General features: G+C 40.1%; 1 protein-coding gene across 6 annotated transcripts; it reads right to left on the bottom strand.

Moving 5' to 3' along the window:
• MTERF3 (mitochondrial transcription termination factor 3) lies at positions 1-27,009 on the bottom strand. 6 transcript variants are annotated; one of them, XM_027131455.1, is made up of 9 exons: positions 26,825-27,003; positions 26,066-26,676; positions 23,806-24,145; positions 22,356-22,508; positions 17,351-17,540; positions 12,986-13,133; positions 12,533-12,604; positions 10,953-11,114; positions 1-280 (listed from the first exon to the last, which is right to left on the bottom strand). In XM_027131455.1, the coding sequence occupies exons 3-9, from the start codon at positions 24,128-24,130 to the stop codon at positions 86-88; spliced, it is 1,245 nt and encodes a 414-aa protein (XP_026987256.1). In that variant the 5' UTR covers positions 24,131-24,145; positions 26,066-26,676; positions 26,825-27,003; the 3' UTR covers positions 1-85. The 6 variants fall into 6 exon arrangements, with proteins under 6 accessions (XP_026987256.1, XP_026987258.1, XP_026987257.1 ...); XM_027131457.1 differs by lacking the exon at positions 12,533-12,604 and having other exon boundaries at positions 26,825-27,009; XM_027131456.1 differs by lacking the exon at positions 26,066-26,676.
• Positions 27,010-27,207: the final 198 nt, after the last annotated feature.

Below are 27,207 nucleotides of genomic sequence, written 5' to 3' on the forward strand. Positions count from 1 at the left end.
TTGAGGTTTGAGGTATGTATTTTAAAATATATTTATTCATATGTACATTCACTTTACATTATTACATTTTAACATCTATCAAAAACTAAAGAGTTTTTAAGAATTTTTCAAAGTCCTGTACTGAGGCCTTGGCCATCTCTTCACAAAATATTTCATCAGGCACAGATACCAATTTGTCCAAAGAGATGTAGTTAGGTTTTCCTGGATCATACTGTGCTCTTCCTAAATAGGCAAGAAACAAATGTCTTTCTTTGACTTTAAACAACCTTGAATTAAATACCTAGAAAAGAAAAAAAAAATTTTTAAAAAACACTGTGCACTGAAAGATGAACTATAAAAATGTTTATCTGACTAAGAGTTTTAATAGGCTAACAAATATAAAGAATTGAGGGGGCGGAGTCAAGATGGCGCACTAGGAGGATGTGGAATTCGCATCTCCTCACAACGAGGTCACCTAGCAGGCACCGGTGGGGGACCACGGACACCTAAGGGGACGGGAGGAAAACCCAGCGACCAGGTAGGACGTGGGGCGTGGGGGGAGTGAAGGGGAAGGAGAAGTGGAGGCAGGACGGGACTGGTGCCCCTGAGGGGCGGCTGGGGGAGGGGAAGGGATCCCACGACGGAAGGGGGAAATTGGGGAACCACTGGGAGGGTAGAGGATCAAAAGGGAGCGTGGCCAGGTTTCCCGCGCCCACTTGGGCCCCCAGGAACCTGCTGAGATCCCGGGCCTGATCCTCTGCCCACCAAGGAGGTCCAGCCGCACGGGTCCTGAGGGAGTGGGAGGGAGGGAAGGGGGAGCAAAAGTAAAGGCTGGACCTCCGGGACCGGCACCCCTGAGGGGTGGCTGGGGGAGGGGAGGAGTTCCTATACCCAGCGGGACCCACCCACGGTTAGGGGTCCAGCGGCGACGGGGGAGACCCTGGGGTAGATGATGGGGGAGGTGCGTGAAGGAACGTAAGGGAAGAGGCCAGTGCCTTCCTTGTCCACTTAGGCACCGGGAAGCCTGTTGGGCTCCCAGGACTAATCCTCTGCCCTCAGAGCCTCCCTCTTAAAGCGCAGAGTCCAAGCCCCGCCCCTACACCCCACACAGGGCCCCACCTCTACACTGGGAGACCCCCTCCAATGAGTTGGGCCTAAACCAAACCCACACACCCTCACCCAGGGCCCTTCCTCCTACCTCCAGAAGCCCACACTCCACAGCCCTCCTTCCCACGTGCTGCCTCCCGCTTCTGCGCAGGTCCTAAGCAGAGGCCCCGTCCCACACTCAAATGTCACACCCCCACGCGCCTGGGTCCTGCCCCCCAAACCCCACCCGTGCCTAATTTCCCCTCCCCACCTACACTCCACCCCCATAACCAAGGTTTTCTTTTTTTTTTTTTTCCTTTTTTCTTTTATTTCTTCCTCTTTTAGACTGGGATTCTATTTTAACTTGTTGTTGATTCTTTTATATTTTTATTTTCCTAATAAATCTTTTATTTTTCTAATTTCATTTTATTCTTTATGGTTTGTTAGTGATCTCTCCTTTTGGCTTGCTGCCCTCCCCCCCGCCTTTGTTTTCTTTTTCCTGCTGTGGTTTTATTTTACCTTGTTGCAGTAGTTTCAATTATAGTTTTACTTTTCCTAATATATTTTTTATCTTTCTAATTTTAGTTTGTTCTTTTGTTTTTTTGCGGTACGCGGGCCTCTCACTGTTGTGGCCTCTCCCGTTGCGGAGCACAGGCTCCGGACGCGCAGGCTCAGTGGCCATGGCTCACGGGCCAGCCGCTCCACAGCATGTGGGATCTTCCCAGACCCGGGCACAAACCCGTGTCCCATGCATTGGCAGGTGGACTCTCAACCACTGCGCCACCAGGGAAGCCCTTTATTTTGTTTTTTATTCTTTGATATTGTACTGCTCCTTTTTTTCTTTCGTTCTTCCTTTTTTTTTTCTGCACCACGAAGCTTGCGGGATCTTGGTTTCCAGGCCGGAGGTAGGGCCGGAGCTCCTGTGGTGGGAGCTCCAAGTCCAAACCGCTGGACTACCAGAGAACCTCAGACCCCAGGGAATATCCATCGGAGTGAGGTGTCCCAGAGGTCCTCATCTCAGCACCAAGACCCAGCTCTATCCAACTGCCTGCAAACGACAGTGCTGCACATCTCAGGCCAAACAACCAGTAAGAAAGGAATACAGCACCACACATCAAAAAAATAAAAGAACAAAAAAAATATGTTACAGACGAAGGAGCAAGGTAAAAACCTACAAGACCAAATAGATGAAGAAGATATAGGCAACCTACCTGAAAAAGAATTCAGAGTAATGATAGTAAAGATGATCCCAAACCTTGGAAACAGAAAGGAGAAAATACAAGAAACATTTAACAAGGATCTAGAAGAACTAAAGATCAAACAAAGGCAGAAGAACGGATAAATAAGCAGAAAGATAAAATGGTGGAAATAACTGCCAGGGAGCAGAATAAAGAAAAAAGAATGGAGGAAAGTCTCAGAGACTCTGGGACAACATTAAACGCACCAACATTGGAATTATAGGGGTCCCAGAAGAAGAAGAGAAAAAGAAACGGTCTGAGAAAATATTTGAACACATTATAGTCAAAAACTTCTCTAACGTGGGAAAGGAAATAGTCAGTCAAGTCCAGGAAGCCCAGAGAGTACCATACCAGATAAACCCAAAGAGAAACATGCTGAGACACATAATAATCAAACTATCAAAAATTAAATAAAAGAAAAAGTATTAAAAGCAGCAAGGGAAAAACAACAAATTTCATACAAGGGAATCACTATAAAGTTAACAGCTGATTTTTCAGCAGAAACTCTGCAGGCCAGAAGGGAGTGACAGGACATATTTGAAGTGATGAAAGGGAAAAACCTACAACCAAGATTACTCTAACGAGCAAGGATCTCATGCATATTTGACAGAGAAATTAAAACCTTCACAGTTAAGCAAAAGTTAAGAGAATTCAGCACCACCAAACCAATTTTACAACAAATGCTAAAGGGACTTCTCTAGGCAGGAAACACAAGAGAAGGAAAAGACCTACAAAAACAAACCCAAGACAATTAAGAAAATGGTAATAGGAACATACATACTGATAACTACCTTAAATGTAAATGGATTAAATGCTCCAACCAAAAGACACAGACTGGCTAAATGGATACAAAAACAAGACCTGTACATCTGCTGTCTAGAAGAGACCCACGTCAGACCTAGGGACACATACAGACTGAAAGTGGGGGGATGGAAAAAGATATTCCATGCAAATGGAAATCAAAAGAAAGCTGGAGGAGCAATTCTCATATCACACAAAATAGACTTTAAAATAAACACTATTACAAGAGACAAAGAAGGACACTACATAACGATCAAGGGATCAATCCAAGAAGAAGATACAACAATTGTAAATATTTATGCACCCAACACAGGAGCACCTCAATACATAAGGCAAATGCTAACAGCCATAAAAGGGGAAATCGACAGTAACACAAAAATAGTAGGGGACTTTTAACATGCCACTTTCACCAATGGACAGATCATCCAAAATGAAAATAAATAAGGAAACACAAGTTTTAATGACACATTAAACAAGATGGACTTAATTGATATTTATAGGACATTCCATCCAAAAATGACAGAATACACTTTCTTCTCAAGTGCTCATGGAACATTCTCCAGGATAGATCATATCTTGGGTCACAAATCAAGCCTTGGTAAATTTAAGAAAATTGAAATTGTATCAAGTATCTTTTCCTACCACAACGCTATGAGACTAGCTATCAATTACAGGAAAAAAAATCTGTAAAAAATACAAACACATGGAGGCTAAACAATAACTACTAAATAACCAAGAGATCACTGAAGAAATCAAAGAGGAAATAAAAAAATACCTAGAGACAAATGACAATGAAAACACGATGACCCAAAACCTATGGGATGCAGCAAAAGCAGTTCTAAGAGGGCAGTTTATAGCAATACAATCCTCCCTCAAGAAACAAGAAAAATCTCAAATAAACAACCTAACCTTACACCTAAAGCAAATAGAGAAAGAAGAGCAAAAAACCCCCAAAGTTAGCAGAAGGAAAGAAATCATAAAGATCAGATCAGAAATAAATGCAAAAGAAATGAAGGAAACGATAGCAAAGATCAATAAAACTAAAAGCTGGTTCTTTGAGAAGATAAACGAAATTGATAAACCCTTAGCCAGACTCAACCATAAAAAATGGGAGAAGACTAAAGTCAATAGAATTAGAAATGAAAAAGGAGAAGTAACAACTGACACTGCAGAAATACAAAAGATCATGAGGGATTACTACAAACAACAATATGCCAATAACATGGACAACCTGGAAGAAATGGACAAATTCTTAGAAAACCACAACCTTCCAAGTCTGAACCAGGAAGAAATAGAAAATATATACAGACCAATCACAAGCACTGAAATTAAGACTGTGATTAAAAATCTTCCAACAAACAAAAGGCCAGGACCAGATGGCTTCACAGGTGAATTCAATCAAACATTTAGAGAAGAGCTAACGCCTAGCCTTCCCAAACTCTTCCAAAATATAGCAGAGGGAGGAACACTCCCAAACTCATTCTACGAGGCCACCATCGCATCACCCTGATACCAAAACCAGACAAAGATGTCACAAAAAAAGAAAACTACAGGCCAATATCTCTGATGAATACAGATGCAAAAATCCTCAACAAAATACTAGCAAACAGAATCCAACAGCACATTAAAAGGATCATACACCATGATCAAGTGGGGTTTATCCCAGGAATGCAAGGATTCTTCAATATACACAAATCAATCAATGTGATACACCATATTAACAAATTGAAGGAGAAAAACCATATGGCCATCTCAATAGATGCAGAAAAAGCTTTTGACAAAATTCAACACCCATTTAGGATAAAAATCCTCCAGAAAGTAGGCATAGAGGGAACTTACCTCAATATAATAAAGGCCATATATGAGAAACCCACAGCCAACATCATTCTCAATGGTGAAAACTGAAACCATTTCCTCTAAGATCAGGAACAAGACAAGGTTGTCCACTCTCATCACTATTATTCAACATAGTTTTGGAAGTTTTAGCCACAGCAATCAGAGAAGAAAAAGAAATAAAAGTAATCCAAATCGGAAAAGAAGAAGTAAAGCTGTCACTGTTTGCAGATGATGTGACACTATACATAGAGAATCCTAAAGATGCTATGAGAAAACTGTTAGAGCTAATCAATGAATGTGGTAGAGCAGCAGTATACAAAATTAATGCACAGAAATCTCTTGCATTCCTATACACTAGTGATGAAAAATCTGAAAGAGAAATTAAGGAAACACTCCCATTTACCATTGCAACAAAAAGAATAAAATACCTAGGAAGACACCTACCTAAGGAGACAAAAGACCTGTATGCAGAAAACTATAAGACACTGATGAAAGAAATTAAAAATGATACAAACGGATGGAGAGAATCAACATCTTGTTCTTGGACTGGAAGAATCAACATTGTGAAGATGACTCTACTACCCAAAGCAATCTACAGATTCAATGCAATCCCTATCAAACTACCAATGGCATTTTTCACAGAACTGGAACAAAAAATTGCACAATTTGTATGGAAACAGAAAAGACCCCAAATAGCCAAAACAATCTTGACAAAGAAAAACGGAGCTGGAGGAATCAGGCTCCCTGACTTCAGACTATACTACAAAGCTACAGCAATCAAGACAGTATGGTACTGGCACAAAAAAACAGAAATACAGATCAACAGAAAACAGGATAGAAAGCTAAGAGATAAACCCACACACGTATGGTCATTTTATCTTTAATAAAGGTGGCAAGACTATACAGTGGAAAAAAGACAGCCTCTTCAGTAAGTGGTGCTGGGAAAACTGGACAGCTACATGTAAAAGAATGAAATTAGAACACTCCCTAAAAGTATACACAAAAATAAACTCAAAATGGATTAAAGACCTAAATGTAAGGCCGGACACTATCAAACTCTTAGAGGAAAACATAGGTAGAACACTGTATGACATAAATCACAGCAAGATCCGTTTTGATCCACCTCCTAGAGAAATGGAAATAAAAACAAAAATAAACAAATGAGACCTAATGAAACTTAAGAGCTTTTGCACAGCAAAGGAAACCATAAACAAGATGAAAAGACAACACTCAGAATGGGAGAAAATATTTGCAAATGAAGCAACTGACAAAGCATTAATCTCTAAAGTATACAAGCAGATCATGCAGCTGAATATCAAAAAACAAACAACCCAATCCACATATGGGCAGAAGACCTAAATAGACATTTCTCCAAAGAAGATATACAGATTGCCATCAAACACATGAAAAGATACTCAACATCACTAATCATTAGAGACAATGAGGTATCACCTCACACCGTTCAGAATGGCCATCATCAAAAAATCCACAAACAATAAATGCTGGAGGGTGTGGAGAAAAGGGAACCCTCTTGCACTGTTGGTGGGAATGTAAACTGATACAGCCACTATGGAGAACATTATGGAGGTTCCTTAAAAAACTAAAAATAAAACTACCATATGACCCAGCAATCCACTACTGGGCATATACCCTGAGAAAACCGTAATTCAAAAAGAGTCATGTACCACAACGTTCACTGCAGCACTATTTACAATAGCCAGGACATGGAAGCAACCTAAGTGTCCATCGACAGATGAATGGATAAAGAGGATGTGGCACATATATACAATGGAATATTACTCAGCCATAAAAAGAAATGAAACTGAGTTATTTGTAGTGAGGTGGATGGACCTAGAATCTGTCCTACAGAGTGAAATAAGTCAGAAAGAGAAAGACAAATACCATATGCTAACACATATATATGGAATCGAAGAAAAAAAAAATGTCATGAAGAACCTAGGGGCAAGATGGGAATAAAGACACAGACCTACTAGAGAATGGACTTGAGGATATGGGGAGGGGGAAGGGTCAGCTGTGACAAAGTGACAGAGTGGCATGGACCTATATACACTACCAAACGTAAAACAGATAGCTAGTGGGAAGCAGCCGCATAGCACAGGGAGATCAGCTTGGTGCTTTGTGACCACCTAGAGGGGTGGGATAGGGAGGGTGGGAGGGAGGGAGACGCGAGAGGGAAGAGATATGGGGACATATGTATATGTATAACTGATTCACTTTGTTATAAAGCAGAAACTAACACACCATTGTAAAGCAATTATACTCCAATAAATATGTTAAAAAGAAAAAAATAAACCAAAAATTATTATAAATGCTAGAGGGTTTAAATCCTTTGCCTTCTGCTAAGAAATTATGATTTAAAAGGGACTCAAAACTAACAAGCAGAACAATTGTAAAATAATAAAGGGCTACCTTGTAGGCAAAGACCAAACTAATCCAGGGAGACGAGAGGAGCTGTTAAAAAAGCAAATCCTCAGGCTCCAGCCCAAAGCTACCAAATCAGGCACTTTGAGAGTGGGACCCACAAGTCCTCCAAGGGATTCTGATGCCTGCCAAGTTGGAGAACCAAAGTCAGAGATCAAAGTTTATGGCATCAAAAACTGTGTAAGATTTCATAATCTGTGAAGCTTCCCCATTTTCCGTTCGTTCTTTCTTCCTTTCTTTCTTTCTTAATTCCCGTTGCTCCCTCTGACTAGTATCAAAATGAAATGAAGCTGGACTTCATGGGTTCAAAGGAACCTGCCTTGGGATTAAACTCTTGAGGAATAGAGTGAATACAGTAACTTTAAAGGGGAGTCAGAAGCAGGCTAAGTCCCTAAAGCCAGCTGCAAGGAGGAAGGGAGAATTGCGAGATCTGGCCAGACTTGAAATAGAGCCCTAAGCTGAAGAGACATCTGTGAGGCTCCCTGGCAAGGCCCAATGAACCCACATTCAGTATTAGGTCTCAGGTCCCTCTCTTCACTGTATATCAAGATACACTGGGGACACTCCACATGGCACATAACCTCCAGGAGCCTTTCTTTATGTTCGAGTGGAGACAAAATAAATAACAGATCACTTGGAAAAGACATTATGAAAAACAATTGTTGAAAACTAAAGTAATTTGAGAACAGTGACCAAAAAAATATAGTGTGCTAACTCAACGTGGGATTGGCTTGCTTTTGGAACAAAACATCTTTTACTCCCTCTGCAGAAACAAATTATATGCTGCTCTGCCTTCATTTTGGTAACTAAATTCCCATTACCGCATTATTACTGGTCAAAAGATGTAAGAAGCTTTTCTTTAGAAGTATGACGCTTCCAGTGACTCTCGGCTTACAAAATTATCATACAACATACGGACAAGGCCAGAGATGATTCTGAAGCTCCCAAACTATATTTCCTAAATATAGTAACACTTTGAAGCACTCATACAGCTATGACCAGATATTTCTTTCCCAGTGGTTCAAAGTGACTTTAGTATCACAGATTTTATGTGATCTTTCAAGTCCAAAAGTCATGGCTCAGATTGAGATTCTCTCTCTTTTTTTGTTGTTGTTGACCACCAGGGGCCACTTTGCAATGTCAGAAAAGTTTCATCCTATCAATGATCCGTTAAGTTCTCAAGGATTAAAACAAACGAAAACCAGCAAAAAAAACCCTAACTTAAGAATTACTGATCGCCTCCTGTCCTAACACAGACTCCAGCTCTGCCTTCACAGAAACCCACAGGGAAAGAGGAGAAACAAGGTTTCAGGGGATGCTGAATATAACCTCTTTCCTGAACTAGTGGTTTCCTCATGTTCATTACCCTCACTGCTTTTGTTATCCTTTGCCTACCATGGTCACTGCTTTGAAACGACTAACCATAGTTTTAAAGTTATAATTGTTTCCCAATTTTTAATTAATCATAAAATTATGTACCAACCAGAACTGTTATCTGCATGAGAAAACTGTTTCACAGCACTAAGTTTTTAAAGCTCCAGCCAAAAATTTTAAGTCTGCATCCATTCCCTCACTGTCAGTTAACGTATTTTTCCATTAATGAGGTTCTTTGTTGCTGTTTTCGTTCTTTTCTTTTTGGCTGTGCCACACAGCTGGTGGGATCTTAGTTCCCGGACCAGGGATCGAACCCAGGCCCCCAGCAGTGAAAGCACTGAGTCCTAACCACTGGATTGCCAGGGAATTCCCAATGAGGTTTTTTTTTTTTTTTTTTTTTTTAAAGCAATCCTACCCAGACCCCTAAGAATCTGAGAATCCTCCCAATATGGAAGCCACAGGTCTATAACCAGGCTTCCCAGAAGCTAGGATTTGGGGAGCCTAAAATCTGTGTTTTTAAACAACTGATTTTGATGCATCTAGTCAAGTGTATAGTTTTCTCTACTTGGAAAGTTTCTGTCCACTGTTAAACCCAGTTCATTCAACTGACAACTCAAATGTCACTTCTTAGAGTGGCAGTATATCTTTGGTAAGAGCATGGGTTTTCAAACTGACTGCCACACTTCTAATCCTGGCTCTGGCCCCTGGACAAGTTACTGAATCTTTTTATGCTTAATTTCTTCATTTGGAAAAGAGGGACAATAACATTACCTACCTCATATGGTTGTTGTGAAGATTAAATGAATTAATCTAAGTAAAGCAGTAAAGACAGAGCTGGCACACAGTAAATGAACAATCAATAACTTCTTATTTCTATGATTTTCCTACCTCTCCTACATTAAATCAATAGCTGTATACAATATCTGTTAAGACTCTAACATTATGTAAAGCAATTACATTTTAAAAACTTGTCTTCCACACTAGATTATGAGTTCCACAAGAATACAGACCATGACTCATTGATTTCTCTATCCTCAAATCATATTCTCTTATCATGCTCTACTGTCACTGAATTATTTATCAACCCAGTGGAAAACTAATTGTCGTTGCTTTTTCGTTGGAGATTACTTACTTTACAATGTTTCTATAAGCCAAATTTTCACCACTGCAGGCTTCTAACACTTTTTATAATGAATACACATGCATTTGATGAACTAGAAAAATGCTCTATTAAGGGCCCATTCAGTGTGAAGTATGATAAGTAAATAAACACTACTATTTGTGAGGGAACTGCAGCAAATGCAGTCTAGTTCTGACAGTTATATTAAAGTCATAGTTCTTTGCCCACCTTTACATCAAGAACACATTTGGCAAGTGGAGTAGAGGAATCACTTTAATGAAATTCAATCTTTCATTTATCCAATGAATACTCACTGAGTATCTATTCACATGCCAAATAGGAAAGAAGGATGACTTTTATGAGATTCAATCAATCATGTGTTCAACAAATATCTATCCAGTGCCTACTAATTGGCCCATTATAGTTCCAGGCTCTGGGAATTCAGCAGTGTATAAATCAGACAAGATCTGCTTTCAAAAAGTTAACATTCTTGTGAACAAGCAGATAATGTCATTCACCAAGTAAAGAACAGGAAAAAGTCTAATTAGCTTAGAAAATGTAATTATGGCTTTGGCATGATAGCTAACTGGAAGTGTTTTATGCTTTGGTAGGAGATCATTATAACATGGCTTGTTAACTAATGGATTTAGATAGACTAAATGGAAAAGTACATTTAGAATTGAAAGGACCTTTAAGGGAAGTGATCTATTTCAAATTTAAAGGGAGAAAAGCACAAGAGAGTACGTTAGATTCCAAAGGCAGAACGAGGACTAGGTTACAAACTACAGGGAAATAGATTCATCACTCATTTCTCCTCTGGAGATGTACATGAATGCCCTAGAAGATGTAAACTTTTCACAAGTGATCCATCTACTGCATTTGCTAGATGTGGTCTTGCTAAAAAGATGCGCAAAAAGAAATGTGACCTTAATACCACTCTCAGAACTCTACTGCATTTGGTCTGATTCCTTCACAAACAGCAAGGGGTTTTCACAAGCGGACTGTGCACATGGAGAGCAGCTCCGGATGAAGGGCGATGACGGCTCTTACAGAACAGCGAGCTATGCGCTCCTCACCTGCGGGAACTTGACAATGATGTGGTGCGGAATGCGCATCACATTGTGCACGTAGTCGAAAGTCTCGGTAACTTTCCTTTTACTTGCAGTTAACATCTTTGGGATTTTGGTGATCATATGTTGAATTTCATTATGTTTAAAACCTAGTTCAAGCCGGTAAACCTAAGAGAAAGATAGAAATAGTTATTTTGGTAATATGCCAGGGGACACATTGATTCTTTCAAAATTTAAAATAAGGACATTAAAATCTGGAGATGGGGCTTCCCTGGTGGCGCAGTGGTTGAGAGTCCGCCTGCCGATGCAGGGGACACGGGTTCGTGCCCCGGTCCAGGAAGATCCCACATGCCGCAGAGCAGCTGGGCCCGTGAGCCATGGCCGCTGAGCCTACGCGTCCTGAGCCTGTGTGTCCGGAGCCTGTGCTCCGCAGCGGGAGAGGCCGCAACAGTGAGAGGCCCGCGTACCGCAAAAAAAAAAAATCTGGAGATGGCTATTCCAATGACCTTACGGGTTCATAGTTTCCTGCTTCTGGGGTAACCTGAATTTTAAACCCCTCTCCTGAGGATGAGCTAATCACAGCCTGATGACCACAATGAAGATCACCAAAAGGAGCTAGCATAATTACGAAATAAGAGTATCGGTGCTCACAGGAGGCCTGCGCAGGTTATCTGTACAGGCCCCACACCACACAGACCAACAGTAAGATTCTCAAAGTGCTTTCTGAGCCTCTGCTCCCAAGCACACTCCTATGCATGTCATCTGGAAAAACTACATGTCAAAACTCTAAACAGAGATGACTAAAAAAAACCAAAACACTCCAATGTAGGTTAGGTCCTCTGTGTGCATTCATGGTATCCCATGCTCCCTGACCAATCCGTTGCTCTCATCGCTCTGCGGGAGATTCCCCCCACTGGACCGTAAGCTCCACAACGGCAGGGACTATCTCCCCAGCACAGTGCATGGGCAGGCGCTCAATAAAAATTTCTTCAACGGCCGAGTATGAAACACTTTAGGCACCTCAGAAAATAGGCTTAATATAATAATTTCAAATACTCCGACAGCTTTGTATACTAACAAGTCAGCTGCCCCTGGTTCTATCCTATTCCCTTGGAGGGAGGACGGTAAGGAGTGTCTGGTATGTTCTCTGATAGATCTAGAGCTGGCAGTTGGCACAGGTTCTAGGAGAGCAATATGCTGGCTACTGCTCTCTTCAAAGAAGCCTTCTGGCTCCAGCCTCCACAGCTCGTCTCCCGCCTAGGTGACGAAGACACAGACCCTCACCCTGGGCAAAGGAAGCAGCTTCCAGGTCCCATCCAGATACCTAACCTGCTCCGCTAGGATTACGGGTATCAATGTCTGCAAGGAGACTAACTCATGTGACACCTGGTTGACATGTGAAAAAATTATAAACTAAGATAAACTGCTTGCTAGATATTTATTATACCATTTCCTCTGTCTATCTTTTTAGAAATAACTTCTTTTACAATCTAGTTTTCTTTAAGATGATGGGAGCAAATCTATCCTCTTCAGAGGACTTAACCACTTAAAGAAGCTGATTTCTCAAAAACTAACAGTCATCCTACCTTCATGTTTTCCTTCACAGGCTCCAGACTTCCAGTTAGTAGCCTTGGGAGACGAATTACCAGATCTCTAGTCTATAGTTATAAAACAATCTATTATTAATATGTATGCATATTCAACTAGGTTGGAAAAAACAAGGCATTACTAGGAATACAAAACTAAAATTTAAAATATGACCCAGTAGAAAAATGCTAAGGAACCCAAAAATACATAAACTTAATATTGTTTGAGGGAAGAAAACAGTGCTCAGAATAAAACTTGAGAAACCAACTTGATGGAATTATTACAAAATGGTATAGCTATATGATTAACCTAGCAAGGTAATTCATTCTTGTACAGAAAATATCAGGCATTTATAGAATTCATACAGGCCAAGTATCTGTTAGAAACATGAGATTTAACAGTTACTAAATGTAGCTGACATGGAAACATACAAATTCTCTCCTTCTCTTTACCTTCTTCACACTAAGTTCAAGTTCTTTCTGAAAAAATCCCAATCTGTTATCCAGTCTTTCCACTGAAAAACTCAGCAAAAATGGTGCATTTCTGACCATCTGTGCAATATCCACTTTACTGAAATTTTTTGACAGTAGATAAGCCACCCTAGAGAAACAAACAAAATACATGCACATATGATATTTACTAGTGTCATATTCCCACACCAAAAAAAAGTTTAAGTAAAAACATTCTATAATAATGGCCCCAAATATGGTTAAAACAAAACGAGCAGCCATCCAACTCTAGAATGGTTTCCATTTATAACTGGAAACAGAAAATATTTCTGAAATCCGCTAACAGACAGATTCCCTTTTCAGTTAATCTGACTTATTAGTTGGTAGAAAAAAATGAAATAGCTTCTATTTAAGTTTTTTGTTTTTTTTGTTTTTTGGGTTTTTTTTGCTAAGAATAGAAAACACACAAATTAAGAAAAGATGGGATTCAGAACTCTTTTTACAAAGAAAGACCATCAAGCACGGCTAAGACTGAAAAGAGGAAATTTTTTTTTTGGCTGCGCTGTGCGGCTTGCATGATCTTAGTTCCCCGAGCAGGGATCAAACCCAGGCCCCCAGCAGTGGAAGTGTGGAGTCCTAACCACTGGACTGCCAGGGAATTCCTGGAATTTTTAATTTTAGTACATTTACTGAGAATGTATTTTCTTTCCCCCCCACCTTTTTTTTTTTTTTTTGCGGTACGCAGGCCCCTCACTGTTGTGGCTTCTCCCGTTGCGGAGCACAGGCTCCGGATGCGCAGGCTCAGCGGCCATGGCTCACGGGCCCAGCCGCTCCGCGGCATGTGGGATCTTCCCGGACCAGGGCACGAACCCGCGTCCCCTGCATCGGCAGGCGGACTCTCAACCACTACGCCACCAGGAAAGCCCCGAGAATGTATTTTCGTAAATAACTTTTGCTGCGGTCCTTCAATATGTATTTTGTTAACAACTGAGAAGTTTCCTGCTAAATTTCTGGGAAACAAAGTAAGGTAGCAAAATACAGGAAGTTTGACTATAAAATAACATTATTGATTTTTTTAAATCTATAAACATAGTAAAAGGCAGTTTAATTAAATGCCTGAAATATCCCTGGACATTATCTTGTTTAATTCTCATCAGAAAAACAAAAACAAAAAAACAAAACAACCCCCTGTGGGCCAGGTAAATTTCCCACATTGCATTTGAAAAAACACACTCAGAGGAGTTAAATAACTTGTCCTAGACCACCAGCTAATTAATAACAGAGCTGAAACTTGAACTCAGGTATGCCTACTTCTAATGACTACGATACTTTTATACCATATATTGGAACTTATTATATTTTATACTCAGTGACTATTACCCCTTTAAACCAGTCCCTTAGAGGCAATGAGAGAAAAAAAACTGATAAATTTAACTACATACAAAATTTAAATGCAAGGCAAAAAAGAAATCATCAACCAAGTCAGACAAGTGACAGTCTGGGAAAATATTTACAACATGTCACAGAGAAGGAACTAATTTTGTTAATATATAAAAAAACACCTACCAAAAAAAGAAAAAGGCCCAATTAAGAATAGCAAAGGACACTTCTAATTTATAGAAAAGGAAATGTAAACAGAAGTTCAACATAGGAAAAGATCCTCAAAAAAAAGAAAAGATCCTCCAAACATCTGATGCTCCAAACGTCATTTCCAAAACAATGAGGCAATGTTTTCATCTATGAAATGAACTGAAATCCTAAAGTTTGATGACACTGTATTAGTGTGGAAAACAGGGAAACTGGCACTTCTGTACACTGTGGGTGGGAGTGTAAGCTGGAAAACCTGTATGAAGGACAATTTGTCAATATCTATTAAAATTATAAACGCATATATCCTTTGACCTAGAACTTCTACATCTAGAAATGTATCCTACAGATATACACCAATATGTGACATGATGTATATATAAGAGGAATCACTGCAGCTTCTTTGTGATAGTAAAGCCAGAAACAACCACCATGTTTACCAAAAGGGGACTAGACACATCCACAGTATAAACTATAAAAGGGTTAAAATAGGCAGAGCCAATAAAAACTATCCCCAACATAGAGTTAAGGTAAGAATGTGAGGTGCAGAATGGTATGCATAAATGCTACATACTGTATGTACATGTGTTCTTGTGTATGTGTATACATAGATACACATGCATGCTTGTATATGATAGAACATTCTTAGCTAGTTGAACAAAAAACTTGATAATAGTAGCTGCCGCCACAGATGGGTCTTGCAAGGCTGATGAGGGACAGGAATATGTAGGTTGGGAAGGAGAATTACCATTTTTTTCCTTTGTTTTGGACACAGGAAAGATCAATATCTGATAAAAATATTATTGAAACTGTTATCTACTGTGATAACTTTTCCAATAAAAAATTAAGATATAAGGCCCAGCCGAAAGAAAATTTCTAATAACTTAAATGCAGATTATTCATTTGAAAACTCTTAAAAAGAATCAACCAACTTTTTAATACATTTCAAATTCTCTTCATTGAAAAGAAAACAAGTATATGCGATCAGTGCTATTATAGAAATTCTAGAAAATAAGACTGCTGTACATACCAGAGCCAGAAGGTAAGTTCAAAAAAGATTATCATACCTTTGCCTCTTCCAGGAGAAGCTTACTTTTCACTGTATACCCTTTTGAGTACATGTGGTAAATTACCTATTAAAAACTTCCAAGTAACTTTTTAAAATGCTCCAGTTTACTTTGGCAGTCAGCCAGGTTTAGGAAACATTAGACTATACTATTACATGAGAGTATTCTTTAATTGTTAGGAGCATGTGTGATCTTGAGCAAATTAACTTAAGCTGCTTTTAAGCTTATGTTTCCTTCGTAGATTTAAACGTAGGGAGACAGTACAATGTAGTAGCCAGGACTCTGGAGTTAGACTAAGTGGATTTGAATCCCACTGCCACTTACACTAGATGGGTAATCTTGGGCAAATTATTTAACCTCTCTGTGCCTCTCCTGTAAAATGGGGATATTAATAATAATGGTGCAGTAGGCAGCCTCTGAAACAGTTCCCAATGATCTCCACCTCCTGGTATGTATTCTTTCTTGAACTAAATCTTGAGCAAAAGGGCAAGTTAGTTTTTAAATGGGGAGAGAATGAGCGTTCCAGACAGTCGGGAGGAGCAGAACTAGACATGTCAGACTGAGTCTCCTAGAATCATTCTTTCCCTCCCCTGTATTGTAATAGCCTGTCTATATTCCACCAGACTGTAAGTCACATGAAGGGAGAGAGTGTGTCTATCTAAGTGCCTTGCATATATAATAAGGGTTCAAACTATTCAATATAAGAAATGTAGTTTTTTTGGTTCTGTTTTTTCCTAGTTCAGAGACTAGACTCTGATAGTTCAAGGAACTGCAAAGCTCTCTGAAACCGGTGTGAGAATAGTCCAGGGGGAGAAGATTAGAGGCAGATTAGTTAGGAGACAGTTGCGGTATTCTTCATGTGAAATGATGGGGACCTGAGGTAAAGTATTCAAAGTGAAGATTAAGAGAAATGGATTGACTGATTTGAGAGCAATAAAAATAGAACCAACAGGCCTTGGTAGTTTATTAGATGTGGATGATAAAAGAAGAGAAGCCAAAGTTAACACCAGTATTTCTGATCTGGGCAGCGGGGTGAACAGTGTTCTCATTCAGGCAATCTGGGAAGACCTAATTTACGCGAGAGGTGGGGGCGATGATAAACCCAAGATGTGAACTTAGGAGACACAGACTCTGCCTCACTCTCTGGTGTGCCCAGTGCCCAGCAGGATTCTGACCTCACAGATCAATACTATCTCACTGTATCAATTCTCACAGATGCAATAAATTCTTTGAATGTTGAATGAAGTACAAAGATGTTTATAAAAGTGCTATTTAAAGAAGAAAAAAAGGAAAAACCCAAATAGACAGAAATGATTAAGCAAATTATACAATATTTGCCAAAACAAGGTCAAATGTCTACCATCAAAAATTGTCCAGAAAGAACAACAGAAAAGATCAGCCTTTCACAATTTTAAGTGTACTATCAGATAATTTAGCCATGGTTAATGGATTTTTAAAAAAACTTATCCCAGTTTCCAAAGGATTGACTTAGCATGAAGTTGAAATCATAAAAATAATGATGGGTAGTTGAACAAAAGAAATGATTTAGATACTTAATTTTGATCAAAGAAGGTCCATAACAAAAAAATAACATTCACATTCATTAATTACCTCAGTAGATCCTTGTGCTGCTGAGACTTAAAAAAATAACTTACACATATATTTCTTCATAGCCACTTCTAGGATTATGTGAAAATCATTCTAAAAGCCCTACCTGGTCTTAAGATTTTCAAGGTCTTCAGAGAAAATAGCATAGTTTTTCGTCAGGAATGTTCCCAGTTGGTTATCCTCTATGCCCAAATCTTTAAGAAACAGGAGTATTTGCTTAATGTCTTTTTCAAAATCCAGTCGCAGAAGGAGGTTGGCTGCATCTGGATGTTTTTCTATCTTGGATAAATCCACTCCTGTAATAAGTTACGAACACCATTTGAAGAGAACTGCTTGGCTGAGCCATTAAACTTTATGTACAGAAACACAAGAAATCACTGATGGAGATCAACAACCCATCCCAAGGAGACCTGAGACAGGCCAATGGAAACTTCTAAATATTTTTAAACTAATTTGGTTGCAGAAATAAAAATAAATTTTTTAAAAATGTAGTACTTATTTCAAAGCCATGTATAAAGGAAAACAGTGCACTTGGGGCTAAATTTCCACCCAAAACAAATTCACTACGTCATATTGACCTAGGATCATCATTTTTACCGATGGTTTCTTGAATATTGTTTGCAGGATGCTTATGTGCCCCTAATGATCTCCACAGTAACTGATTAACTGGTAATTTCTGCAGGGTAACAAACCCTATGAATTGTTACTTTCTTTGAAGTTTATCATTTCTTTAATTAAAAGCATTATTTTAAAAATTTGTTTCTGATCCCCTCCACAGAAGGAATAAAAGTTACCCTGTGTCTTACTCATTGTATTTTCTTTATGCTTTATTAGCATAAAGACAAGTACCTTGAAGGAGCTCAAGAAATGTCTGCATGAAGCAGGTGAACATATACAGCCCTCAAGCACAAAACGAAGCAGAAAGTATACCACCTTCAACCTTCACATATCCTTAGAATCTTAGGTAATCCAAGTAAATGAGACAAGGGACAGGAGAGATTAAGAAGGGGGAGAAAGCAAGTTGTTATTTTACTTTGGTTATGGATATAATTCGATGTTCACGTTAATTAGGCAGGGAATCAAAGTAACCCTTGATTCAAAATTCTCATTAAAACTAAGCATTTTATTCTCTCGCTTTTTTCCTTTTACCTGATTTTTAAAAATTAAACATGAATAGGAAAGGCCTATTCCTTATCTTTAAAATAAACATTTGAAAATAATGTAAAACTTTAGTTCAGACTTAAATTTTATATTGCTAAAAATATTTCTTCAGGTTAAAATGTAACTCTCAAACCAATTTCTAGATGCAACTTTACAGTCTTAAATATAAAAACAATGAAATAAAAGCACTGTTTTTTAATGGTGTCTACAACCAGAAAAATAAATTATAATTCCATGTATTATTAGATCCAAATATAATTCCAAACCCAAATTTCTTGATATTAAAACAGGTATTGATATAAGATGATCATGAACAGAAAAACAGATTACACACACACACACACACACACACACACACACACAATGAAGACACAGAATGAAGACCAAAAACAGATCCAGGATGAACTACAAATCTAGTATACAATAAGGACATTTCAAATCAATGAGGGAAAAGATGGATTATTCATTAAAATATAATGGGACCTCTAGCTATATATTTGAAAAATAATAATTCCTTCTATGTCTGATACAAAAATTAATTTCAGATAGATTAAGAATCTAAATATGTACTACCACTCTAAAGCTACTAGAAGAAAACACAGAATTTTAAAAATAATATTAAGTATGACTACACAAGCCATTGTATGGCTTTCTGTAATACATGTATTTGCATAGAAAAAGGTGGGGTAATGTATGTATTTGGGTAGAAAATTTGTACTCAACAAACTGGTGACAGTGGTTACCTTTGGAAAGTGGAACTAGAAATGTAGAGATGGTAAGAGTTCTTTCTCCTGTAACAGTCTGCACTTTTAACAACTAGATGTAATTCTTTTATAATTTAAAAATAATACTAATAGAAAAATAAATTAAATTATTCGATGGATGGATAAATAAGATAGAAACTAGTTCCAAAAATCTGTGATAAATGTGGGAAGGGATGCTTTGAAAATAACATAAAGGGTTCGGACTCCAAACTTAACTCAATATTACAGATGACATGTGCTGAAGTGCCTCACTCAGCATGAGCCGTCACACCCTGACTGTGCTGAAATCGAATTCCTGAAAAGCTGCTTCTTAACAGCAACAGGAGAGCAGAATCTCACCAGGAGAGCACACTGCTGTCAGCACAAATACTTGGGCTTACTCACGATTTCATTAACTTGAAAAAATAGTCACTGAATGCCTCTCATGGGACCAGGCACTTATGCGGATATAAAAAATGAATAATACATGATTCTAACTTCTAGGTGACCACAGCCTAAGTTGGCTTTACCCCATCAGTTCAGTAACTATAATCACCACTGTATTCAGTTATGGTTACACATACTTAGTGCATCAATCAGGGTCTGGCAGGCAACAGTAGTTGTCCTAGAAAGTTCAAATGAAAAACACTTTAATGAAGGGACTCTGTACAGTGGTGTGAGCAGAGTCAAGGGAACAAACAAGGGCATCCCTAGCGCTAAAGGGACAGGGAGGAAAGAGTGTTATGAGAACCCAGAGGGAGCCGGAAGCTATAAAGAAAGGGCTGCTCAGTAGGAGCTGTTGCCATGGAACAAGGCAGTTCCATGACCCAAGGCTGGGAGGGAAAAGGGAAAACAACTCCCACCTGCCCTCCCTCTTCTCCTACAAGTGCCCCCCACTGCTGAAGCTGCCCAGAAGCCAGCTGGCAAAGGAGGCCAAATGCAGAGGTTAGCCTCCTGGGATAAAGAACAAGCAGAGAAAGGGAGAAAACAGATCTGAGAAGCAGAGAAGAACCAGGACACTCGAGTCCTCAAAAATACTGCTTAACAATGCAATCATGGTTCCTCTAGGGTACTGTTATTTAAGTTACTGCCAAGACGTGCTGTTGAAGTATCAGCATACAGATGAAGGAGTGGCTGAAACATATTTCAAAGCTCTAGGTATACTGTGACTTATTTAAATGTAGGGACCACATGGGTCTCACGTTTATCTGGCATTACCCGTGGCACCTCTCACAGGGCTGGGAAAGCCCTGAGCTTTCATGCCTGCAGCAGATGTCATCTTTCTCTCTCCTTTGAACCCACAGAACACTTTATGTGTATCTCTGTGTGGAATTTATCACTTCACCTTGCATTTTTGGATTTGTTATTCTTTTTTTTTTTTTTTTTTTTTTTGTGGTACGTGGGCCTCTCACTGCCATGGCCTCTCCCGTTGCGGAGCACAGGCTCCGGACGCGCAGGCTCAGTGGCCATGGCTCACGGGCCCAGCCGCTCCGCGGCATGTGGGATCTTCCCGGACCAGGGCACGAACCCGTGTCCCCTGCATCGGCAGGCGGACTCTCAACCACTGCACCACCAGGGAAGCCCCTGTTATTCTTATGTATGTGTATTTAGATGCTCCTGAAGACCTGAAGCTTCTTGAGAACAAAGGCCATTCCCTATACATTTGAGGAACTTGCACAGGGACAGATGAGTAAACAATTATAATAGTGTTATTATTGCCAGGACTGAGGTAAGCAGGGGGTGATACAAAGAGCCCAGAGGAGGGTCACTCTATCTGGAGGGTCAGAGAAGACATTTGGGAAGTTACTTGAACCTGAGTTAAGTTCTCCAGTTGTCAGACCTGGCCAACAAAAAGGAGGGAAGTGGCAAGCAAGTGAAGCTGAAAGGCTAAGCAAGGGCCAGGCCAGGAAGAGCTTAGAAGGATTTCACGGAGGTCACTGACATAGGCAGATTCGCATTTTAGAAAGAGCACTAATGTTAGAGGGATTACCAGGGCAGCACTGCTGAAAGGAAGACTATCAAGCCAGGAAGCTCCTAACTTTTCACTGAAAACTAAGGCAGTGACTAAGCAATGAGAGAAGCAGTGGATTGAGATAATCCCTTGCCCATCCTGTTCCTCTCAATCCCCCAAAGGAGGTTTCTTATCTGGGAAAATCAAATAAGAGAAGTTCCAGGTCCAGAGATAATGGGAAAAGCAGAAAGTAGCAATAAGGTGCTAGACTGAAAATATTGATAAGAGGACGAACCTAAGTTTGCAGGCAGATCTCTTGGCTGCCTTCAACCATCCAGATCTAGGAGCATCCTCCCAGTCAACAAGCTAAGATAGTTATGGAGCAGGCCTAGAGAGAAACCATCCACATCAGGAGGATAGCGGGCTCCAGAAGGAAGGTCAGGGTAGTAGGGAAATGGAAGTAATATATCATCTGATAGGGTTGACTGTAGGAAAAACTGTCCTGAGAGGCCATTGGAAGTTGTAGGAAAATTGAAAGAAAACGAATCAAATGAAAAACAAAGCAATTGTTAACTCCAAGAAAATGAAAGGTTGAAAAGGAAGGAAAACAATCATAGCACACTTCCTAGACAGCAGTCAAGCAATATTTAGAATTATAATGAAATCAGAGACTAATGATTAACCTCAACATTGTTAATATAGCCTATTGGGAGAATTGAAGAGAATGAAAGGGAAAAGTATGTGTACATGTAAGAGATTAACTGATGTCGAAAACTGATGAACCAAGCAACAGCACCATAAGCAATTACATGCACATTTAGAGGTTAAATACAAACAGAAAGAGCTAGGAAAGCAGATACTCTAGGGAGCGGGGTGCGAAGTCAGGAAGGATGAAGCTGGGCGTGCGGTTTATCACCAGAAGCCTTTTCACACTATTTGACTTCTATGCATGTGTATGTACTTTGATAAAGATTAACAATGCTAATTTTAAAAGTAAGGCAATAGGGCTTCCCTGGTAGCGCAGTGGGTGAGAGTCTGCCTGCCAATGCAGGGGACACGGGTTCGTGCCCCGGTCCGGGAAGATCCCACATGCTGCGGAGCAGCTGGCCCCGTGAGCCATGGCCGCTGAGCCTGCACGTCCGGAGCCTGTGCTCCGCAACGGGAGAGGCCACAACAGTGAGAAGCCCGCGTACCGCAAAAAAAAAAAAAAAAAAAAAAGTAAGGCAATAAAATAAGTGTAGGTTACTCAGACTTACCTAGAAGCACTAACTTCTTCAGAGTCTCAGAATGATCCACATAGTCTCGAAGTGTGAAAGAAGATGGGGGCAGTGCAGGGTCCACAATAATCTGAACGGCCTCCTCCTCGGAAATTGGCTGCAATGGAGACAATGGAGGCAAATCGTCCAGTCCTTTGCAGCCAGGATATGGAAAAGGAGAAGTGAGTTAGCTCTCCAATCTGTACACTTGAAGCTCTTTCTATAAAGACAGCCTCTTGCCTAGTGTTCTTCTTTTTGAATCTTGGCATCATTTCTGAATTAAACATCTCAAAATTCCATATATTTTCTACCTTCTAAGAGGTAAGGTTAAGACTCTTTAGAGATATCAACTACTATTCCTCCAAGATAAGAAATCTGTTGGTGAAATCCTGTACAAAATTCCTTTCCTTCACTTGTAATCAACAGGTATGAATGCTAAAGACCAACTGACCTTCAAGTACATTTTGAGAACGAGTTTACCACAGCTTGTTAAGTTGGCCAAAAGTACAACATACCAGCCTGAATTGTATGGGTTCAAGTCATCACATCCTGAAGTGCCTTCACTTTGATCCCTTCTCCTCCAAGTTATTCTCAAATATGTCTATAAGAGGACTTCTATGATTCTGTTTCTATCACCTACAATCCTTTGCCAAGGACATGACCTCTCTAGTATAGCCTTGAGTCTGAGGTTTGGTTTGTCTTAAGTCAAACCCTTAAGTATAGAAGATGCTGGTAACTGTAACCTACCTTAGGCTAAGGAATCAGGGCCGTGACTTTTTATTCTATTTTTGGTCTCTAATCACTACCCTTTCTCATTTCTCATAGCCAGCCACCCCTCCCTGCCCTTACCCCCCAGCTTGCTTGCTGTCGTCTTCTACTTAACCTAATATTATCTCATTTACGGTGAAATATTCCTTGCATAGGAATGTGCCTAGAACGAGAAGCACAGGAGGGAGAAGACTGACTAAAAAAAACTACATGAGGGCGCTTTTTGGGATATGCTATTTGTTGTTCTTTTTGTTCTATATGTTGTTTGTGGTGGCTGTTACACAACTAAAAGCATTATGTCAAAATTCATAAGACCGTATACCCAAAAAGGAGGACTGTTACTTGGGTAAAATTATACCCTAACTAGGTATATAGAATAGGGTAAATTAAATCCTAATAAACCTAATTACCACCAGAAAAATTTTTTTTTAAAGAATCTAAATAACGAACTTAGAAAGTGTTATTCATATAGCTATAAAACATTCTTATACATATTAATCTCTAAACTTTTTCTTAGTTAGTAAAATAGAGGCATAATAGAAGCAAATGAATAGAAGCGGCATTGTTCTTTTTCTCTCCTGGCACAAAGTATGACTTGAAACGGGCAAACAAAATGTAAACAGGTAGTCGTTCAATCTACCGAAGTGGGGCAAAGGGGAATTTTCTGAAACTTGAAAATTACCTTCTAGAGACAGTTCAGAATCAAAGCTGGGTATCTTTTGTGACGGCTCATTCACAGAAGGAAGCAGAGTGTTTTGGGTGCACTTAATCTCTTGACTACTTGAGTTGGTAGACTGGGAACTATTCCACACAGAGGAAGTCCGATAAGTCTTAAACCCCGACCGGAGAAAGCAATCGTCAGAGGACAGCTGAGGCTGAGCAAAAAAGCCAGGCAACAATGTTTTTCCTGCTCTGGGAAAACATTTTCTGAGTTGCATAGCGGTAAGGAAGCTACTCAACTTAATTGAGTTGAGCCATCTGGGTATCTGTTGGGCTAGCAGGGCCATTTTTCTTAAAGTAGCCTACAAAAGAAATACATAACTATCAAAAAAGAGAAACGTATTTTACTTAAATGTTTAAAACAGTATTCAAACAACAAAAAGATAAACTGGAAATTATTTTTTTCTAATTAAAAGGAGTTTAATAAATTTAGATCCCTAAAGCAGTCAGATGTTTTTAAGCTCAGGAAAAGCCCAAAACAAGGCAGTTTCAGTTACAAACCAAAAGACAGGAACTTCTGAACTGGAAAAATAAAGATATACTTTGCAATTTAAAAACAAAAAGCAAAATCAGTGGCGTAAGAAAAACAATTAAAACAAAAATCTGTAAATGTTCAAATTACAGCTGAACCTGTTAATATTTAAAGAAAACAGGTGATGCAATTAAGTGCTCTTGAAATTTGGTTTGAAGGACATTTAAGAAGATTGCTGATCAAAATAACACTGAGGGCTTCCCTGGTGGCGCAGTGGTTGAGAGTCCGCCTGCTGATGCAGGGGACACGGGTTCTTGCACCGGTCTGGGAAGATCCCACGTGCCGCGGAGCGGCTGGGCCCGTGAGCCATGGCCACTGAGCCTGCGCGTCCGGAGCCTGTGCTCCGCAACGGGAGAGGCCCCAACAGTGAGAGGCCCAAGTACCGCAAAAAAATAAAAATAAAACAAAATAACACTGAATTATTCAGATGCATTTTATGTATGTACATTAATCACAAAATAAAAACAGGAAGAATTCTACTTAGTCTTAAATGAATCATAAAATATTATCATTGCTATCTAGAAGGTTGTTTCTTGCTTCATTCTCAGGGTTGAGCCCTATTATTACACAGATAAAGCCGTTCCTCAAAAGACAATTGAACAAAACCAGTTTTGCCAAATTCTGTTTGTAGGAAAAAAGAAAAAGCCTTTAAAAAAAAGGGGTCAAAACTAACAAGCAAAATGAACAGACAGAAATAATAAGCAACCAGCAGTGAATATACGTATATTTTGACCGAAAAAGCAGTTGTTTTTAAAAGAGACTTTTATCAGGAAAGGACTTTTATATTTAGCCAGCTTAATTAAAGGGTAAATTTGGTGCATATTATTTTATATTAAGTAAGACAATCCATATAAAATACAGCATAGAGTCCAGCATATGCAAAATGCCCAACAAATGTTAGCCATCATCAATATTATTATTGATTACACAACCAAACATAAATGAATTCTGAATTAACTGTTGCATACAACTTTTTGATTTCTCTCTGTACTGAAATTCAGCTTGCTTTATGCTCTGAATTAGACCAGATAAATGCTTGAGGGTCTAACCTCCTCTTAGAGATTTGTGGTTTAGGGAAGTCTCCTGAAAGGAATTTATAAAAGTGAAATGTCTCACTGTCATTCTGAAATGATCTTAGAAAGGAAAAAAGTATTTACAATAAATAGCCTTGTGGGATAGGTGACTTTTGTTAAACTTTGGTGGGAAATGAGTCTCCAAATCTGCCGTGTTTCCCTTCAATCCTACAATATTCATTCTCTGCACAGCGATGTCATAAGGGCATTGAGCTGGAAGCCAGAAGACCTGTTATGCTGCATTAAGACTAAGTTTCTCACCGTGATCCAGCACAATGACTGGCCCATGATGGGGGGTTCAATAACCATTCTTTAAATGACAACTTTTAAAAAGGTTACGGGTACAATAAGGTGATTCTTAAGCTCCAAAGTGTTCTGACTTCTCAGTTTGTCTAAGCAATGTCCTACTTTAAAGCAAACTCCTGAAATCCCAAACCCACTCTGAAGCCTCTAGAGTAAGGCTCAAATTAAAACTCCTCTCACATTAGAACGATTTGCTTTTGAATTCTATCCATACTCATTAAAAGTTCTTTATGCAAACAACTAATGGTTATCCTTCTGTTTTTATTTACAAGCGCACTATCTTCACTAAATCATCATTTCATTGTTGTGTATACCTCTTAACAGTTGATTAATTGTTCGTTCACGAGAGCAGGGCTGGGTCTCATCTCTGGATCCACCCACCCAGTGACTATTCCCTCTAGCCCAGAGCCTTGCACTGCTCCAATGTTTTATGGATGGAAATGAATCAGTTGCAACTACGGTTAGCTCATCTGCTTACACAGTATTTAAACCCGGTAAAGCATCTGCGCATGTGTATAAAAGCCCTACCCCGTGATCAGCTCTCTAACACGACCCTTTTCATCAGGAAGGTTAAAGTTAAAGAAAAAAACCTGTAATAATTCTGAAGTCCATTAAAATATGTCATATACTAGTTCTCAACTGCGTGCCTTAGTATTTCGTTAGGAATAGGAATTGGCACTTAAATATTCTTTGGCGAGGGTTCAAGATTTCGACCTGTGTAAGGCTAATAAATGAAATCAGGAGATGAAAGGTGGGTGGGAGGATGCTGCGTAATAAGGGGCCTCTCATCTACTGATTGACGCCCTCCCTAGGCCATTTAGTTCCCCAACCGAACTTCCGGAGGAAGGCCGTTGACATGCTGGCCCTCCTTCCGCGTCCTCCGCAAAGAGCGCGAATAAACAACATGATTGCGTTTTCGTTTCATCTGCCAAGAAAACAAAACGAAACTATTCACCCTTAATTGAAGACCTAAAGGCCAAGAGGTCCCCGGGCGCGGCCTACAGCAGGATAGGGCCGGACCCGAACCCCAGCAGGGCGCACGCCCCTCGCGCTCCGGCGGTTGTCCGCTTTACCTGTGGCGAGGCCTATGCCTCGTGGTCTTTCTCGCAGGGACCACCAGACTGGCCGGGCCGCGCGAACTGCCCCGCAGCACAGATACCCCACTTGTCTGCCCGCCCGCCGGTTGCTCCTAGCTCCCTAGCCCACGTGGGCTGAGGCCGGAGTGGGCCAGACCATCCGCGAGGCTGCGCGGGGGAAGAGCGGGCGGCGTGCAGGGGACAGAGCCGGCCAAGGGCCACAGTTTCCCTTCTCCTGCGCGTTGCCTCCCTCCAGACTCTTCCACTTAGAATCTAAAGCCACCGCGAGTCCCTAGACATGCCCGTCCCCCAACGCCAGCCGGGGCCGGGCGAGCGGCGTCCCCCGCCCGAGGCTGCGTTGGCGGCGCCGCGACCCCGCC

Source organism: Aethalodelphis obliquidens, unplaced genomic scaffold (assembly GCF_003676395.1).
Source record: "Aethalodelphis obliquidens isolate GAN/ISIS:26980383/991018 unplaced genomic scaffold, ASM367639v1 scaffold39, whole genome shotgun sequence".
Lineage (NCBI taxonomy): Eukaryota > Metazoa > Chordata > Mammalia > Artiodactyla > Delphinidae > Aethalodelphis > Aethalodelphis obliquidens.

Excerpts from the sequence above, each read along its gene's own strand:
- MTERF3 (XM_027131456.1), bottom strand. The coding sequence starts at position 24,130 with ATGGCCCTGCTAGCCCAACAGATACCCAGATGGCTCAACTCAATTAAG. Across the intron at positions 22,509-23,805 it reads TTCTGAACTGTCTCTAGAAG|GACTGGACGATTTGCCTCCA; the intron begins GTAATTTTCAAG and ends CTGGCTGCAAAG. Across the intron at positions 17,541-22,355 it reads GAAGAAGTTAGTGCTTCTAG|GAGTGGATTTATCCAAGATA; the intron begins GTAAGTCTGAGT and ends AACTTATTACAG.